At 40.4% G+C, this 19,400-nt stretch overlaps 1 protein-coding gene across 2 annotated transcripts in view; it reads right to left on the bottom strand.

Moving 5' to 3' along the window:
- Nucleotides 1-814: 814 nt before the first annotated feature.
- The window catches only part of FAM107B (family with sequence similarity 107 member B), a 59,098-nt gene continuing 40,512 nt past the window's right edge, over nt 815-19,400 (bottom strand). For both annotated transcript variants that reach the window (XM_041413447.1, XM_041413448.1), the window contains 3 exons: nt 10,046-10,229; nt 5,932-6,085; nt 815-3,947 (listed from right to left, as the gene is read on the bottom strand). In XM_041413447.1, the coding sequence (XP_041269381.1) occupies nt 3,831-3,947; nt 5,932-6,085; nt 10,046-10,173 (399 nt within the window). In that variant the 5' untranslated portion in view covers nt 10,174-10,229 and the 3' untranslated portion in view covers nt 815-3,830. The remainder of the gene's footprint in view (nt 3,948-5,931; nt 6,086-10,045; nt 10,230-19,400) is intronic.

Genomic DNA, 19,400 nt, shown 5'->3' with positions numbered 1-19,400 from the left:
GGGTCCAGCCTCATTGCATCAGCAGGACTGCCAGGACCCATTCCACATGCTGAGCACTTTCTGAAGGAAAAAAGCATTTCCTGACATCTGTTCTGAATTCACTGCTCTCCTCCTCCCCCACCTCATTTCACCCCATGCTCCTCTCCAGCTCCCCCTCCACTGTCACCTGCCCAGCTGACCAGGGCTCACCAGTGCAAGTTCTCTTAGTGGAGATCTGATGGCACACACCTCTTCCAGCCCTGTCCCTTCCCTACCTGCTGCTGACACAGGACTTTGCTCTTTGGCACTGAGCTGTCTGACCCTAACCCAGCAAATCCTTTGTGCCTGCACCTTCCTTCTCATGCCCAAGTCTTTCCTACTGGAACCACACGTTGGAGCATTGGCTAAATTAAAAGGAGCATTGTAGGACTTGAACCCAGGGCCAGGCTCGTTACTCTCTTCTCACTCCCATTTGAACTGGAGCTATTGCAATGCTGATAATTCCAAGGATTGACAGGGAATGATTTCCACAATTACTTGACTCCCATCAGAAGTTTTCCCTCAGCTCTGCCTCACCTTGCATTACCTGAACAGCTGCACAGTCCTGTTAAAAACTTCCTGCCTCTAATTTATTTGAAGGATAACACTGTTCGGACACACAGCAAACTCCTTCTGTCAACTTTTGCAGATACAAACAGGGACACAGGGTTTAAGGAACCAAGAGTCATCATGATCTTGATACTTCCCCCCACACTGCAGAATTTTAAACAATCTGGATATCTCAGTGCAACCCCCAAGGTTTTGCTTTTGGCAGGATATGACAGACAACACCACATACACCAAGCATGTAGTAGATTTTATTAAGCATAACTTTGGTTCTAAGTATTCCACCCTCATTCTCGTAATACCTTTAGTTAAAAACAATTATACAAGAGCAAATACAAAAAATATTAAATTATGAAAACAAATCCATTAAGGCTCCCTTTTTATATTTATATATATTTATATATGTACACTCAAACAAGTGCAGATATTAACAGAATGTTAAAGCCACAAAAATGCTAAAAAATTTACTACTATACTATCAAAAGCAAGAGTTTGTAAAAAAGTACAAAGTGGTAAGTGAGCAATTTTCAGATCACTGAAGTATTCGCTGGATTGCTTCAAAACCCACATAGCTGAAGGGCAGAGCAGGAATTGCTTACACTCACTGCCAAGCAGTTTCTTACTTGAGTAGCTGCACAGGACACTTGTGGTGTGACTAACTGGCCACCCATTGAAGGGCTGCCCAATCCTGACTTCAAATACAAGCTTTTTCCTGTCAAAATTGATATGAAGGTGGCTGGGGTTCCCAGGATTAGCAGGACTCAAAGATGTTCTAACACACACGGTGATGTTCTGTTCACACAGAGAGTTAATTCCAATGAAAAACAACAACAACAAAAAAAGCACTTCATGCTGTATGTACAAGGGAGTTTTCTGGTCTCCTGTGTTTCAGAAACTCTACCCTAAATCACAGGCTAATCTGGGGAGAAAGCAGGCTGCCTTTAGCCTTGAGGGCCAGATCCAACACAGCCAGTGAAGCCAAAGAGGGGGTCATTGTCCCCCACCACTCCCAGTGCCACCGATTTCATTTCACTGTGAATGTGTGGTAGGATTGCCATGATCACCAAGGGGAAATGGCTAACACCAAATGGTCTGCTCAAGCCAGAGGAAGGTTTCCTCACTCAATTCTAGACTTTTCCATACTGAGCAGATGGTTAATGTGGAACTGAAACCAAGAGGCAGGATGTTTGGTAGGCTGGGAACAGCTAAGATGAAGCATGAGTGGGGTGTGGAAGTCTCAGACATGGTGCTGTCTCAACAACATGACACAAAATCAGTGCAACATTGGAATGATCTATTGCCAGAAAGGATCCTCTCTTGCCAGGAGAAGGGAAAAAGAGAGGGAAGTACCTGCAGCATTCAGGGTGTTCCTTTGTTGAGATAATACATGGAAGAGTCTTACATTTGGCCTTTGTCCTTTGTACGTTCATAATCTGAACAGTCTTAGACCATATTCACATTTAATCTTCTAGACGTGAGTCACACTGCAAGTCTAAATCAATGGCAATGTGCTTATCACAATTCAATTTACCCTCAATCTGGTTATGTCCTCACAAAAAAAAAAAAAGCCTGTATCCTAACAAATTAAAGTCTGTATCTAGGAAACATTTCTAATTGTGAGTGTATTGTCCCCAGTGCTAATCTGAAATTGTATTTAAAATGTCCAATATTTATAGGAAAGGCAAAAGGAACTATAAAAACCAAGCAAACAACCCTCCACCACACCTTTACAATACAAACATGCCACTGCTGATATTAATAAAAAGTGTTCTCAAACAGTTATGTCCAATGTAATTACAAAGTAGAAATTATTGTGTTTAGCATCCTAAGGCAAAGGCTAGGGATTAGATCCTCAGCAGGTATGTATGAACACAGTTCCAGTGAGAACTAGGACTGTTCTGACCAAGGAAGATGAGGGTTTCTTCTCACATTGTGAAGATATGTCTGCAATCACACCAGGTAAAAATCCAATTCTATAATCCTACATGAGCAATCTATTCCCCACTCCTCATCCCAGGCTTTCCTGGATAACCAGTAGTCATAAGCATGAAGGATCAGATTCTGTCATCCCTGTGCAAGCTGAGCAGTATTTTATGTAATGGCAAGTCACTGGGGCAACATGTGGAAAGGCAGAAGATGACAGAATTGGACCCAAAGTCTCAGCGGTAACAAACTTCTTTCTTGAGGCTGAATGAAGAATGGGATAAAATGATTTTCATTTTATGCCTCACTTTAGGGAAAAAAAAAATCCATTTCAGTAGATTCCAGTAATTGGTTTGGTCTGGTTTAAACACTTCTCTACTGCAGAGACTGCAACAAGTGTCTGCAAGCAAAGAGTAGGAACTGATGGTAGATCAGTTCCAGGAAATGAGTTCAAACACTACCAAGTGATGTGTTAACACTGTACCCTGCCCAGCATTCCTTGGAGGAGAAAGGCCACAACAGCAAAGTAAGCAGGATTTCAAAACATGAAAAGTAGAAGACAGATAATTTTGCTTTGAGAGGTAAATTCACAGGTAGCACTTCACAGGTCTGTACACAACAGTGTAAGTTTACAGACAGAGACAAATCAGCCTCTGAGGTCTCCCTGTGAAAGTATCATCAGATTTTTGTTCTTTCATAGCCCAAATTCTTGTGAAACAGCAAGAAATGGGCTTTAAGGCTGCTTAACTTTTCACTGCTGGTGAATTTTAAGCATTCTCATCTTGCCCACACCTACCTATCCTAGTGGGGATGGGCAGCAGTAATCAGCACACCTCATATTCTCCTAGATTTAATAAAACTTCCAACTAAACACACATTATTGTAGGATGGACACAAGCTGTAGGTCTAGGTGGAGGAAATCTACCTGCACAGCAAAGCTTGATATAACAGGAGGATTTTTGTTCTGTTTTAAAGCAAAATACAATCTGTGTATCTCCACTAAACGAGGATCACAAGAGTTAAAGCAGTGCAACACTGAAGGAGTTTCTCTAGTATCCCTGGTTAAAATCTCTGAGGAAGCATGTCAGCCATGACACTGAACTGACAAAGACACTCCTTATTCATTGATCTCAGGACTGTATTTGGCAAGTCGATCTGTTTACGATATTGTCTTTTAAATCCACACATCCCAGGAATTAAAAATCTCATCTTCAGTAAGTGTCAGCTGGATGCTGTTATTTTCTCTCTTGAGGGGCAAATGTGAGACAACTTGCAGAAGCCTCTCTCTGCAGGAAAGCTGGAAGTCTAAGCAGGCTCTGGCTCTAGGAGTCTGGTGCTTCTGTTGCTTCCTGGACCGTCCTCCTCAAGTTGCCCTTGACTTTGACAAATTCAGGCGCATTTTCCTGCTCTTCCTGTATCTTCTGCTTCTCCAATTCCAGCTTAAAAGGGGATCACATGTTAAAAAAAAAAAGTTTAGAAAACACATCATTGAAATACAAGACAAAAAACGAAAGGTTTGAATAACTGGCCATGCCAACTCTTTAAATTGCTTCCTTTCTTTGTCTCATGGAAAAGATAAAATTGCTTTTCTTTGGGAGTATCTGTTCTCAGAAACAATAAATCTTTTCAAATCCTTGGCTCTAGCTTGTTCCAGATGTCCACCTTTGCCAGACAGACAAAAACTCTGCAAGCCCAGTACAAGAACAAGATGAAGCATTTTTTAAGAAATTCTTGGACATCTTCATTAAAGAAACAACAGTAATTCCCTTCTCTGGCTTTTACAACAGAACAAGGAAGAATGTGCCTCGTGGGAGAACACGTGAACAGCTACTACTGAGCACACTTGCAGAACTGATTTCTGAATGTTTAGGTATGAAGTTCTGTATCTATCTAACTTGAGCCTCTTTAAGAGTATCTGATTTGTCTATCACAAAAAGCAATAAAATCCCAAAAAAATCTATGCTGGCCCTTAGCATTCATTTTTGAGAGCCCATTCACTGACTTTTTTAACCAAGTGGGAGCTCCTGCCCAGGCAGACACTTGAAATTTGCATGTGAGGAATGGAAATGCTCTGTGTGGCAAGGCTCTGCAGTGCCCACCCAGCACAGGCTCACACATGGCACAGAATATGGATTGCTTAGCGATTCTCAGGGAAGGCAGTTGAGTTGGCAGAAAAGGAGGAAAAAGCCCTTTAGAAAACTAACAGAAGTGCCTGAAAAGAGCTTTTTTTTTTTTTCTTTTTCATCAGACCAAGGTCTCCCTGATTAATGGGGACCACGTACAGCACACCTTAATAATCTCTCCTTTGTCTCTGGCTCACTGACAAGGGACATGCCTTGTTTCTATAAATCAGAACAATGTCCCTCCATGAGTCATGTTGTCAATTAATGCCATTCTTGTGATGTTTACAAAGTCACAGCACTGTTTGCATGGGCAGGCTTTTCCTCTTCCAACAGAATTTTCTGATCTACATAATCTGTGTTGGATGGCTCAGTTTCAAATCAAATCTTCCCACAAGCTGGGCCCTTAGGAGACATAAGAAAAATGAGCGGATGATACACTTAAAAATACAATAGCTTTTTCCAAAAATATTTCTAAACCTAATTAAAACAAAAAAAAAAACCCAACCTATAATAAAACCCTAAAACCTATAATGATTGGATTATATGTAATTTTTAACAGCAATTATTTGGCTTAATTGATTTCTTTTGAGAAACACAGGAGGTACTGTTTTAAAGCATTTATTTATAGCATTAATTTATTTTAAAATTGCTCGATGCACAGTGACTTCTCTGATGAGCTGTTTCACTGCAGAGATATTTCCTCTCAGGCACACAGAGTGCTTTCAGAGGCACAGAGACATTTGGCTGGTCCTGTGCCTGGCAAAAAGCTTCACCACAAGGAACTCCAACTCTACATCATCTCCATGCACAGGGTCTGAGGACTTTTTCTTTCACTTGAAAACACCAAACATTTTAAGACAACAAAAGATCTTTTAAAAGTTTATTACATTACCCAGGAGAATCAATTTGTTTTAATTCATTAAATGTAATTTTGATACACTTCAGCCTAACAGCCACTCTTAATGGATCATAGTTAGACTACAAAAATTGACTAAATCACCACAGTTTCAATGGTTACACAGCATCAGTGCTCCACAGGCATTTCTGTTGGCTGGTGCAGGATTCATTTGACCAAAGGCAGACCCATACGTAAGTTCCCATATAGGAACTTACTGTTCCTATACAGTAAGTGACAACAGGCAATTAAAGAGCATGATTTGACTTATCCTAAGAGATACCTGAATTTAACTAAGGGAAATATGCCAAAAAATTGGCTGCTGCTTTTTTTCTGTCTACAAAGGGAGCCTCAGGTGAGTAGCTCAGATGCAGATGTGTAAATGCCAGTTATTCCTAATCTTACCTGCTCCAGTTTCTGCTGCCGTTTCAGTAGTTCTATTTCCAAGTCTGACTTCTTCTTTTGTGCTTCCTCTTCTTTTTGTTGTTTAATAACTTGATCTCGTTTCCTTTTCTCCATCACCTTCTGTAGCTCTGGCTTGTTCTGAGGTGCAAGACCCCTTCAAGTTATATAGAGGGGGAGAAAAAAGAGATTAGTTTCAATTAGCAGGAATTTACACAGATTTGCAGGCAGCTTTACTAAAATCAAGTAGTTGCCTATTTAGATACATTGGGATATAAATAAATAAAAGTAAAAAACATGCAGATATTTGCCTGATTGCTAACCAGTACCCTAAGCTAAAATTTAAGCCTTTAAGATATTTCCCTTTAATGTGCATGGTAGTATTTCTCCTGTATACTTCATTGACTTTCATCTTCATTGTATTCTCTTGATTCCAAAAGAATGGACTAAAAAAACATCACAGATCAAGATGCCAGCAGAACTAGAAACGAATTTTGGACAAGAAGAATTTGCTTGGTGCCTGATAACTCAGGACTGCGTTCAGACAGTCCTGTGCAGGCTATTCTGCCCACAGAAGTCTGCATGGACAAAACTAAAAAGTGGTCTGCCACACTGCTCCTGGAAATCATGGATTCTCTCCTTTCCTTGAAAATGTGACAGCTTTACCCACACCTGTCTGTGAAGCCATTTCCAGAGAGAGATCCCAGGCTACACTAAACATCACAAAGAGCCTAAGAACAAAAAATCCGGAATAAAAAAGTTGCCATCACCTTGGAGACCAGACAAAGCCTGGAGGATTCCCCCTCTGACAAGCCTTTAGATGTTACATGAACTGAATGTTTTGAGCCTGTTCAGCACAAATTGCTTTCCAAGCCAGCTACTCTGAAATGAGAAAGCTCACTCCTTGGGAAGATACATGACATTATTTATACAGGCACACACATGGATACTCACTCCTACTTATTTTTGTGACTTCAGCTATTTGTTCTATCTCTGTAACGCTATGATGGTTTCAAAATTTGTAGTAAGATTCAAAGCTCTCCCTGTTATTCAGGTATTAGCGTCACTTAGGGCAGAGCAGAGAGATCTGAAATTTGTCTTTGTTATTGTTGTCTTTCCTGGGAAGACGATTATGTGAAAGCATCCAGCGTTAAGTTTAACATCAACCATTTTTTATTTCAACTTTAAGAAATTCAATAACCTGAATAAGCTTTCAGAAAGCATATTTTTACCCTTCCTACTTGCTATACATCTGTGGTTGCCTAATTATTCATTAATATGCAAACCTGACAGCATGTCCAATAAAACATTAAAATGCCATTTTATGGTGGCATCTAGGAATGACTCCATATATTATGCAACACTCTATCCCCGTAGATACCCTGACAGCAAAATCAAATATTTAGCAACACCAAATGCTGTTCCCTATTTCTCATAATAGATCTCATGGCCTGAGTGTAACAGAAGCTACAAGACTGTGTTCATATTTTATGTTTCATGCTATTTTAATTACATTTTATCACATAAAACTGAAGTTAGGCAGGAAAAGCTGGAGTAATTTCCACTACTACTACTACTACTACTACTACTACTAGTTGATTGGTGAGAGCAGAGTCAGTGGAAGTTTCCACCCTGGCAATCAGTAGTCAAAACAGCCACAAACCAGAGAGCAGCTGCTAAGTAACATCACTGTTACTGCTTTTCTCACTGAGGTTGCACCAGAACAAAGCAGAGGCACGGACTGGTTCAGATGTGCTGAACAAAGGCAGCCTGCAGAAGCTACAAGTAAATACAACCCCTCAGTCCAATCAGGTGGGGGTGGCAGATCTGTAACAGAACTATAAAGTCAATCCTGTTTCCACTGTTATGTAAAAAGGAAAAACAAAAATCTGGTGGATACTGGATTAACTGGGGTCTTTTATCACGTCCTGGTGAGTGTTCTGGTTAAAACACAAATCCTAAGGCTTTGATACAGAGCAAGCAAAGAGTGTTACAACACAAATGAGAGCTGAGAGGGCTGAAACCTCTGTAAGGGACAGAACCAATATTCTGCAGAGCTGAGGTTGACTCCTAATAAGTAAAAACAATTTAAGTGACCAGTGCCTTGAGATAGCACCACCTGAATCCTATTTTTTAATCCCCAAAACAACTACCCTTTCTGCAAGTAAATAACTATACCAGTTCTACACCTGACAGACAGGGCTCACAGGGGGCATGGAGAATGACTGGACCAGCAACTAACATCTTCCAACATCCATTTCTGGCTGTTCAGAGCTGATGAGCCCAAAAAGTGAAGCTGCTGATGTCTACACTGAGTCTTCAGAACAAAATAAGCAGCGTGTTAAGCAGACTTCTGTAAGAGCACTGAAAGTTCTCCATACATTTGACAGTTTGCTGTAACAAAGCAGAACAGAGCCTAATACCTACATTACTGAAAAGCCTCCTATCAGAGCTACTACAGTGACACAAAGCACAGAAGACTAACCCTCCTCTAAAAGATACCATTTTTTCTGCTGGTGAAAATCCTCTAAGTATTTATTTCTGCACCAATAAATAAGAATCTAAAATTACCAACTGCAGCTAATCAAAATTACAATAAGAGAAGAGAGGGTATTGAGGTCTGCACAATTTTTCTGTGTAATAGGATATTTTCCTAGAAGAAAAGAACTCCATACTATTTAAAAGTGCATTATGCTTTCATAAACTTAAAAGAAAAAAATTAGTCTTAATTTACTGCAGCCTCCACATCCTCTAGATTAATATCATCAGGAAACTTCAACTATTTTTCTTTCAATGACTATAAACTTCTCGGTGCCAGGAACTGACTTTGATGTTTAATCCCATTAACAAAAAAATAGGACAAACACCTATTTAGGCCAGTTTCTTCCAATTCTGATGGCATTCTGTAAAATATCTCTCCTTCTTCATCTCTAAAGAAATGCTACAGTGTGTATGCAATTCATTTAGAATTAAGTCTCTAAGCCCAGCATTTGTGAGGATTTTGCTACTACATATAAAAAGACCCCTTCTCCCCTCAAAATACTACAATGCCAAAATATTTAAAAAAAAAAAAAAAGAGATAGAAAAACTGCCAAATATACAAATCCACTTGTGCTAGAGTAGCCAAATTCATGGCTTTTTACTCTTCTTTATCAAGGTCCTGGGTGACCTTGGCTGCTACCACCAGCTTTCTGCTCAAATGCACTCTGAAATATTCTTCTTCCACTTCTATTTTATAGATCCCCACACCTTGCCTTTGAAAAGTCCATTGTGGGTGTTTTTAATGCAACAAATCACCAATTGATATCATAGTTGGTTTCGGCTGGTTTAAACAAAGGAGCATCAACAAGCTTTCTGCCTTTTCCTCCACCAGGTGGTCTGGTGGCTATTTTCTTAATGTGTTTTCTAAATGACTTCTCTGTTGCTGAAGAGATTTATTAATAGTTCAGCTATTTCAGGGCCAGGTGCTTGTGTGTCTGAAGTTGATGAAATGAAGACATGGCTGTTTACATCTCTAAAAGCAATATACAGAGCAACAGCTGTGCATCCCATCCCAGAGAGGAACAGGCAGCATTTGCAAAACATCCACAGAAACACTTGTGCAGCAGCAGAGCAGGCCCCAGACTATCACACTGCATTGTGAGAGAGATCAAATAAGTAGAGAAATGTGAAATAAACTACATGATTTCTCTGATGTAAGAGCAATGGCCTCATAAACTTAGTGCACTGGGAATGGTGAAAGCTCACAGATTTTTTCATCTCACTGTTAATACCAAAATTTTGTCAAATACTTGATAACATTAAGAGTACAAGACAAATTACAGTGGCCAAGTAACTCATATGAAATGTAATAGAGGAGAACTGAACTGCTTCCTCTCAGAACTGACCCTCTAAGTATTTAGAAAAACAAAATGAGAAGCCTTCTAAGGCAAGCTGTTGCACTGAAACTCAAACAGAAATAAAATGCCATGCTTAAAAATCAGTCTTTCAATTTACAAGATCTGAGTCAACAAACAGTGCCTGCTGGGTTTTGGGGACAATGTCATCTTAATGAAACTAAAACTCAAGTTGTGTGTTTGGGGTGGGAGAGTGGCACAAGTGATTTTTAGACTCTTACCTTTTCTGATTCATAAGCAGCTCTCTATGGAGATCTTGATGATTCCGGGATGACTTCACAGGGTTAATTAATTTCTGAGGTCTAATTAATTCAGGATTGTCATCATCTATGTAGTCTGGTTCAGCCATAATCTTTCTTGGAATGGGAAATGGATCTTTGGGTTCAGTGTCCTTGTTCACAGTATCTGTAAAACAGGAAAAACTGTAGTGAATCTACACTGAAAGGCCTTTTAAAGATGTCGTGAACAACAAAGGCAGTGTATTACATTGGCAACAGTCATGCTTTTGCTGGATTAGTTTTGTCTGTAGAAAGTAAAGGCTCTCAGAGAAAACATCAGTAGCATTTTTTAAATAGGCAGCAACTTTATAACAATGGCATCTCCAACAGCCTTCATTCGGTGACTTGGAGACAAGAGTTTCCCTCTTTTTGAGAAGAACTTGACAAATAAGTTAGTTTAAGTGTCAGAAGACCCTTATAGATTTTAATAAGCCTATTCAGATGAAACATACTTGGATCAGTAGTACTGAGACCCTAAAGACATTTTAAATACTGTCTATATTATATACTGTGAATGTGTATCAAAAGCCAAGTCTCATTTTGTGCTGTTAGTGTCATGTCAGCTCTGGGGAAAACACCTCTGAGGATCAGCAAGCCCTGAACTGTATCGAGCAAAAGCTTCCATGTGGAAATGGCCAGATCTGCAATTTTTGTGATGGGGGACTGACTTTTGAGCGGCAAAACTGAGGAGAAAAAAGTTAGGTGAGGTTGTTCTTTAAAGACTGTATTCTACCCAGTGAAAATCCACAGAAATTCACTGACCTGAAGACAATGAATTCATGATTTATTTAATTTGGAAAAGTATCACTTCCCTATCCTGCTATAGGAAACTTATCTGCTCATCAAATTGCAACATGTTTAATCAATAGCTGACAAGTAAATGATAATTTTCAAAATCATATGTGACCATTCATATCCCTTTCCATTAAAAAGCACCATTCACAAGATAACCAGCATGAAAAACAAAGCACATTCAGGGAAATTCTGTCTCTCTTCACTGTTCTGAACATCTGCATGCAGAATTTGCAATTGTCAGTTTGATGAAATGCTGGCCCCTCAAACAGACCCCAAAATACTCTCACACACGTGGGTTTACAGAGATGAATCAATGGGACACGAGAGAAAAAGGCCTTCCATTCTCCTGACTGGCAGAACAGCTGAATGCTGCACACCATGCTCATGGGGCTATGGGACAAACCAGAGAATCACTGGGATTTGCTGTGCTGTTTCCAGCAAAAGCTGACTATGTGCTTTAATTCAGATCCCATTGTTACCAGCCCTCCCCTCCCTGTCTCACCCCATGGACTACAAAACCTATGTTCAGCCACAGTTTAATCTCTGAACTATTTTCTTTCAGTAGGAATCTCATACTGTTGCTCAGGTCTGATCAAATCCACTTGATACGGCAGAAAGATTTTCAGGAGATATTTCAGGAGATGAAAACTGAACAGTACCACCATTGTCCAGCTGCAGTTGCTTGCAGGTGAGGAAGCAAAACAGCATGGAAGTTTTCAGCAGATGCAAGAAGGATATTCCAGATTTGAGTGTGTCCAGCACACCTGGCAAAGATCTTTCAGCTTCTGTTTTAGAATGCATGATGTGAACTGTGTTTTAGTGGTGCTACATCTCAAACACCTAATTTCTGTGGAGCAACTTCAGTGAGAAACAGCTCACCAGTGTAAGCTGCTCTCAGGGTGGCCCCTTCATGAGTTCTTCAAGACAAGCTCACATAAAGGATTTTTGAATTCTGTGGGGGTGTCAGGTCTCACAGGGACCTCTGAAATGACTATAAAAATTGTCAACAGTTCAAAGCTATTGAAATGTATTGCTGTACATGGCAGAAAACTCTTAGTGACACTGATCATTCAATAAGAAAACTTCTCCTGCCACCCCTTCTGAGTCCTCCTTGCTTCAATCAAGCAACCAGCTATCACCACACATGCCAAATACACAGGATCACTGGAAAACGGGTCACAAGAAGCTTGGAAGACTTCTAATTCAGCCTCCTCCTGAGAGCAGGAACAGCTATGAAATCATAGCAGGTTTCTCAGGCCACTTCCCAGTAAGACCCTGAAGACACCCAAGGCTGCACAGCCTCTGTGGATGGCCCCTTCCATCTTTCTTCACAGTGCTTCTTCCTCACACCTACGTGAATCTCTTGTTTCAACTCCAGCCTGCTGTTTCTCATGCTCCAACCATGCACTCTGGTGAAGAGCCTGGCTCAATCTCCTTGGAAAGCACCTCCCAGGCAGAGGGGACTGCTGTTTGGTCCTGCCAAACCTCTGCTCTGAGCCAGCCCAGTCCCTCCGCCTTCACCACAGCCCATCTTGGGGGCCCTTGGCAAAAATCACGTCTCAGATCCCTTACTGCTCCATAGCATGCCACATAAAAACCAAAAACAACCCCCAAAACCCCTCAACACCACACAGAGTCAGGCTGTTAACATTTGTAGGTCTATACTCCTTAGCACAGACGGTGGATAAAAAAAACCAGCTGCAGTTCTTTTCTTACATAAAGCTATAACATTTCATTCTTCCTCAGTGTTCACATCAAGCTTATGACATCTAAAATAACTCAAATATTACATATCCAACCTCCACCCAAAATAAACCTCCTCTGTAAATATTTGTTTTGCCTTACTCCTCTATCAGTTCTGTTGCACTGATGGACCTGTGAGTCTTCTAGAAGACATTTATCATCAACAGCTCTCTTTTAAAGTAAATCCAAAAATAACCTGCTGCTTCTTCAAGATAATTCTTATTTGCTTAGGTGGAGAAGAAAAAGACAGAATTACTCTACAACTGCCATAAACAATGTACAATTTTCTTGACACAAGCCCCTGAAAAACAATGTGATTCAATCATTTCTCAAAGTGTGGTGCTGTAATTTGCAGCACATCGATTTGGTTTGAGCAAGCCCTTAAAGTGAAGTTTATTTATTCTTCTTTCTTCTGTCTCATCACTATTTTTAAAACATGTATTCAACTCAGAGGTCAGGAATTGTGGTTTCCTACTGTAACATGAACTCCACTAGTAGCAAACATGAATGAATAAAAACTCTCCTGGGAAGAGAAGAGTCTTTCCACGTGTGATTGAGCTGCAAATGACTTCAAGTAGGCTTTCCAAACAGAGCCAGCTACACAGGGTGCCCAGTTCCCACTCAGTGAATTCTCTCACACCCCTGGCAAACCTCAGCCTGGCTGCTGGCCACTGACGAAGTCCTGCACAGTCACTGTGTAATATTATATGCAAACAATACAATTAAGATAAGGTGATCTCTACCCACACCCTGTCAAAGCTAACATTTACACAGCACAGGCAAGTTGCACATAAAAAGGAAACTGAGGCAACAAAGGATTCACCACACCAAGAGCAGACAGGAACAGAGCAGTTTATCCCTCGAGTTTCATTCTGAGGTTCAGGCTCACACCAATAATCCAGTCAAGCTCGATGACAGAATCCCTTAGAAGTCCTTAAACAAGTTTAATCAATGTTCAAGCAATAACAATTAAAACATTATTAATTCCATGAGTCTCTAGTGCTCATCACCACAAAAGTCACAGCCCATAAAGCTGCTTTCAGATCATCACTAGGTGCTACAGTGGGACATTAATAATCCAAATAATCACTTAGCAGGAATATGCTGCCTGAAGAGCATCCGAGAGGCTCCTTTTAACCATCTGCTGTTACACGATCGACTGAGAATGCACAATCCATGGCTGTGTTTCCTTGCTACCTCGCTCCAAATAAAGGAGATTTGGATTCAGGGGATGTTTTAGCTGAGCTTGGCTCAAGTTTAATACACCCACTAATTTGGCAGGTGCTTTCCCAGTGCATGTGCTGAATTAGCTGTTACTGCACAAGCAGCACAAAAGCATTTATCTACCTTAATTTGTAGTGCCTGAGTAACGAACACAGTCTTTGTCCACCACTTTTTCGGTATATGTGGATTTTGAGACACAGAGAGAAAGAACAAACTGGGGATCCTGCATGGAAAAGGAATTTTAACTCTTCAAAAAACTGCAAAGCAATTTCAGCATCCTGCTAGACAAAGAAAATGCCTCTGTAGAAAAATTGCTTCAAGTATCCTCCCAGACAGAAGTTTAATGTTTCCAGACAAAAAGATGCTCTTGGAGTAATCAAGAAGTATCTCAGCCTTGAGGAGCCAAGACCAAATGTTCACATACTTGCAACTCTCTTTTTAATTTCCTTGGAGCACAAGTAAGTTCAGGAAAAATAGAAAAGACCCTTCAAAAATTGGTCCTGCTGAAGAGATACAACCAAACCAGAGCATGCCAGAAGTGTTGAGTCAGATTTAGGGGAACATGTCCAGCAGATACCTTTGCTTCCAATACTATTTACTTTTTATTCTGTCTACAGAGGGTTTTTTCCAGCAGAAGTCCCTTAATGGTACTAACACTGGAAACATGTGTACAGAGAGAACTACAGACAGATACCAGTGTTTTTAACAGATATCTTAACAATGCCAGGTTAAGGATTCAGCAGCTGCCAGAGTTTTTGCTACAAGAGGGCTTCCATGGCTTCCACAGGAGAAAAATATTCACAAAAAACCAAAACTAAACAAAAACAAACAAAAAAACCCCAACCCTCTCATGTTTATATGGCATTCAGGGAATTGCATTTATTTTCTATCTGATATTCTTCATACCAGAAATCACCCTCTACATATGGAATCTGAATATAAAAATTCCTGTGAGACACCATATATTTATATTATTACAAATATATATGGTATTTTCACCCTTCAAATGATTCCCACAATTATTTCCAGCTGTGAAAGCAAATGTAGAGTTGAGGCCCCCTAAAAAGCAGATAAATAAATGCCTAAAAATACCAATGGACATGAAAATAATAGACTATACTAGATCCAAAAGTTACATTGAGACTAAATTCACGTGATTTCCTTTTTACCTTAATAAATTCTTGAACTAATATCTTCCACAGGAGCACTAGCTCAAACACTGAATATCTTGAAAAAGCTTTAACATCTGTTCTGAGCTGTACTGTAAACCATCAAACACTTTAAGACTTACATTTTTAGCTTTTTAAACTACCACACAGACTTGCAGTTTGCTACAAGTAACCCAAAGGCATTCTTTGGGAAAAAAAAAATAATCTTGTTTTACTCTCCCCCTTCCAATTTCAAGAGGAACTGAAATAAAAATTCTTCAGCATGTCTCTGCTCAGATGTTACATGACCAAGCACCACCTTGTATCAGCCAGTTTGGGTAGAAAGCAGAAGAGCTGCTTAAATGCAGAGTGTGCTTTGCAGGCAGCACCTCAGCACTGTGTGCACATGAAAGCCCACACCGCTATCGCCTTTATCTGCATGCTCTCAGTGCAGTAAGAGGCACTCGACTAGAGAGATTTACTTGATTAATCCTTGATTATAGATATCATTAATAACTTCCCAGGGTTCACCCTTTAATTCAAAGGAAGAGTTCCTGAAAACAGAATACAAAATACTCTTCCCAGCCAAGATGCTCAAGCCAGACACCAGCAAAGAAATTTGACTCTTACTCATGCTGTCTTTTGTGGCTAAAAGGGAGGATGAAGGGCCATGGCAAAACACAGCTACACTGAGGAGGGAGAGGGGTGGACCAGAGAGGTCTTGGTGGCTGCAATTCCTCCCAGCCCCTCGTTCTTTGCTCAAAAAGGCTGCCACTTCTCAGTGATGACAGCTTTGCTTCTAGATCTGAATAGTGTATCCACCTGACTCAAAATCAAACACATTCAATGCAGCGTGTGCCTGCGATTGCCCATTGAGTACTATCTTGCTACCAGGTTATTTACTACATTACTGTTCTGCAAAATTAACATCATGGACCTTTTAAACCCTTTAGCAGGCATCTGGCTTTTGTTTACAGCTCCACACATGAAAGAGAAGAGCATCTTAGAAACTACCAATCTCGCTGCTTCTTGTGGTGCACTTCAAAATCTCACATCCCATCCCAAGGCTGACAAAGTTCTGTCCATCCCATGCCAGGACAGTTTAACTCACAGCACTCCCCTGACACTAGGTATCATGGCTTCATTAGTTCCACAGCTGCCAAAAGACAGGCAGACCACATAGAATTCTCTCAGGAACAAGGGCTCACTTGATTAAGCAGCCCAAAGCAATCTCAGTGATGTCAAGGATATGGAAAGAAGCACAGCTTGCTGGCTCCTGAAGCTGCTCCTGTTGTCACTTTAGACGATATTAAGATGATCTAACCCACTCAAAATCTGAAGGAAATCCAGTTAACACTAATTTTCTTCCCTTAAGTACTGCTGAGAGTAACATCAACAAAGCACAGATAAAACATCCAATACATGAGAAGCCAGAAGAAAGAGGGTCATTTTAAAGATGTTTGCATTGGCACTGACACCTAAAGGAAGGCAGAGTGCAAGATCTGGGGCAGTGTTACAATTCTCTCAAATGCAAAGAGCTGCTCATGGCTCCCATTCAATTTAAACAGCACCAGGCTGTTTAACAGTTCCAGGGCTTTGAAGCTCAGTCAAGTCTTGGGTGTGGAGGGAACAGCCTTGACCCCCAGAGAGGCAAAGGCCTGGAGAGCAGTGCTGGGGAGGACAAACTGGCTCCTTCCTCTTGGTCTATTGTTTACTTGGAAAGGAGATTCAAGAAGACACAAATAGCCTTAAGAACAACCTCACTCCTTCCACTAAAAACTCCAATGAGAAGAATTTGTATTAATCCTAAAGAAATCTTTCTCAGGCTGCAAGATCTGCAAGGAAGCTCTCTGCCATTGGCCTTCAAACCAGCTGAAAGGATCAGGTCTAAATAGTTGCATTTCTTTCTTCTCTTGTTTGGTTAAAATACTCAAGATGTGTCAATGCAGTTGTGTAATGAGAGGCAGAGGACAAAAAGAAAAAAAAGAGCCTCTCCCCTCCTGCTGCAAGAAGAGGTCTGCACATAAGGTGCTTTAAGAATACTGAGAGAGGAAACGATGGAGAACTTCCAAAAGGTCCCCTTTTTGTAAGATACAGGCAAAACTCAGATGCTGACTTTCACTGCAACAAACTACTCAATCTAATTTTTAATACAGACAGTAGAAAAGACAAGAAAGACACAGGATGAAGAGCAGGACACTGCACACTGAACAGCACTCATCTTCCCTAAATCCTGATCTGTGATCCACCCACTGTAACACCATGGTTCCAGTCTGGGATGAACAGCAGTTAACACACACTGTGCATCTTATATCACTTGTCTTTCTAAATTCCCTACATATTTCTTAAGGACTTTATATTCAACATACTCATTTTGCTCAGGACCCTGTGATTATCTAAATCCCAAGACAGGGCTGGGGGTGTGGAAAGCCATTTTGATGGCAAGAAGACCTGGTGGTTTGGACACCTCTCATCCAAAAGACCCTAAGTGACTATAGTGCTTTTGCCCTGCAGAACAATAGCATGTCATGCACACCCTGCTGTCCTCTCATCTGTGTCAGTCCTTTGAAAGGAATAAATCATGACTGACAAAGGCATACAACTGAATATACTCAACTTCCACCAAAACACTACACAGGTAATTATAGCGCAGTAACATGATTTTCAGGAGATGATAACTGAAATTATGCATCTTAGGAAAGGCACTCAGCAGCACAGTTTGCAACTAGATTAATCCCCAAAGGTAACAAGAAATTTATTTATACATGGGTCAACAGTGATTCACATGCAATTGTAGAATGACACATTTTTTAAAGAGAATTTAAGAGTAGAAAAGCAAATAAGATCAGTTTATACTCCCTGCAGCTACAGTGCACCATCAGTGCTGGACCGCTAAATTAAAAATCAGGGCAAGTTGGTTTGAATCAAATTTTCCTACATTGAAACACGGGATGCCACATGAAAACTGAGCCTTCATATAAAATCAGAAGTCCAAAGAGCGAGGGGAGAGCTTCTTCAGGGCTTCACTGAAGCAAATGTTAAGAACTATCAAACAGTGGCACCCAGTGGTAAAGGACTTCCTGCAAATCAGAACATGATAGAAAAACTTGGGAGGGAGAAGTGGGAAGACTGACCCAAATCCACGTTTATGTACAAAAATGCTGAACTGAAAGAACAAACATACTAAATCCTGCACAATTTTAGCAGAAAGTCTTACTTCTAAGTCATTCTCTTTCTGCAAACATGAGCATTAGAGAATAGTGATTCTTCAGATGCAAAAGGTTTTACATTAAACAGGTACTTCTGAGGGAGAGGGGAAAATCCAGAGCAGCCAGCAGCCCCTTATCAATTGGGAGACTGCAAACATTTCAAACGTCTGACCTGAAATACCTAAAAGGAGACTGGTGAACCTCGAAAAAATGCTGCTCAAGTCCAGTTCACAGAACTTTAGCAAGATTCCTTCAGGGAAGAGAAACATGTTGATATTGGTTAGTTTTCCACTTGTTCTGTATTTTCTTCACATGATCTAGAGAGAAAGATTAAAGATTACTCTGTGTCCCAGTGAGGCAAACAATGCCCAGGACCAAAGGGTGTAGGTGATTCTCCTGGAACAGGAATCCTCTTCTGGATCCTGTGACGTTAGTGAGGATGATAATGATGGAGGGTCCTAGCAAATATCCAACCAAGCAGAAGTTTATATCAGATACAAGCCAAAAAGGTTAAAATTACCTTTTTGTAATTTTGTGAGAAATGTGAGAAAATCTGGCGCAAGAGAAGAGGCAGGTTACTTAGCAACCCTCTAAACATGACAAACAGCAAACAAACTGTACAGTGAACAAAGTTTTCTTTGTTAAAAAGAAATTAGGAAGTTAAAAAGCAAATGGAAGAGGAACATCTGTAAATGGGAGAATGTGTCCTATGTTGAGGTTGTTCTAACAGCTCTGCTCATTTGATTTTTAAGAAGTGAAGATTAATACCAGCCTAATAATCGTATAAGCAACAAGTCTGACAATGCTTTGAGAAATTTTGATGACTGGGTATTGAGGCTAGAAAACAAATTCCTTAAGTAAGGAGCACACTTCTAAAGTGAGGGGGGGAATAAAACCACTGATTTAGTAAAACATTTGTGTTCAGCTGCACCGAGAGACCAAATTACAGGACCATAATTATCCCTTCTAGTTCTACAAATTTAAAATCTATGAGTGCAATTAATAAGTGTTTGCAAGGGGGTCAGAAGATTAAAATCTCTGCATTAATCAGGTAGTTATGCATTCAGGAGCTACAGCATCAAAAATGAGACCAAGCAAGCAAAGTATTTCTCATGCTGCCTCAGTTACTCCAGTGCTGTAAATCCCCAAGTCTTGCCAAGGGAGCACAGCAGGGGTGCT

Source organism: Onychostruthus taczanowskii, unplaced genomic scaffold (assembly GCF_017590055.1).
Source record: "Onychostruthus taczanowskii isolate IOZ18803 unplaced genomic scaffold, ASM1759005v1 scaffold41, whole genome shotgun sequence".
In the NCBI taxonomy this organism is placed as follows: Eukaryota; Metazoa; Chordata; class Aves; order Passeriformes; family Passeridae; genus Onychostruthus; species Onychostruthus taczanowskii.
Note: the sequence above shows the minus strand (reverse complement) of the source record. Positions and strands in the feature narration are given on the sequence as shown.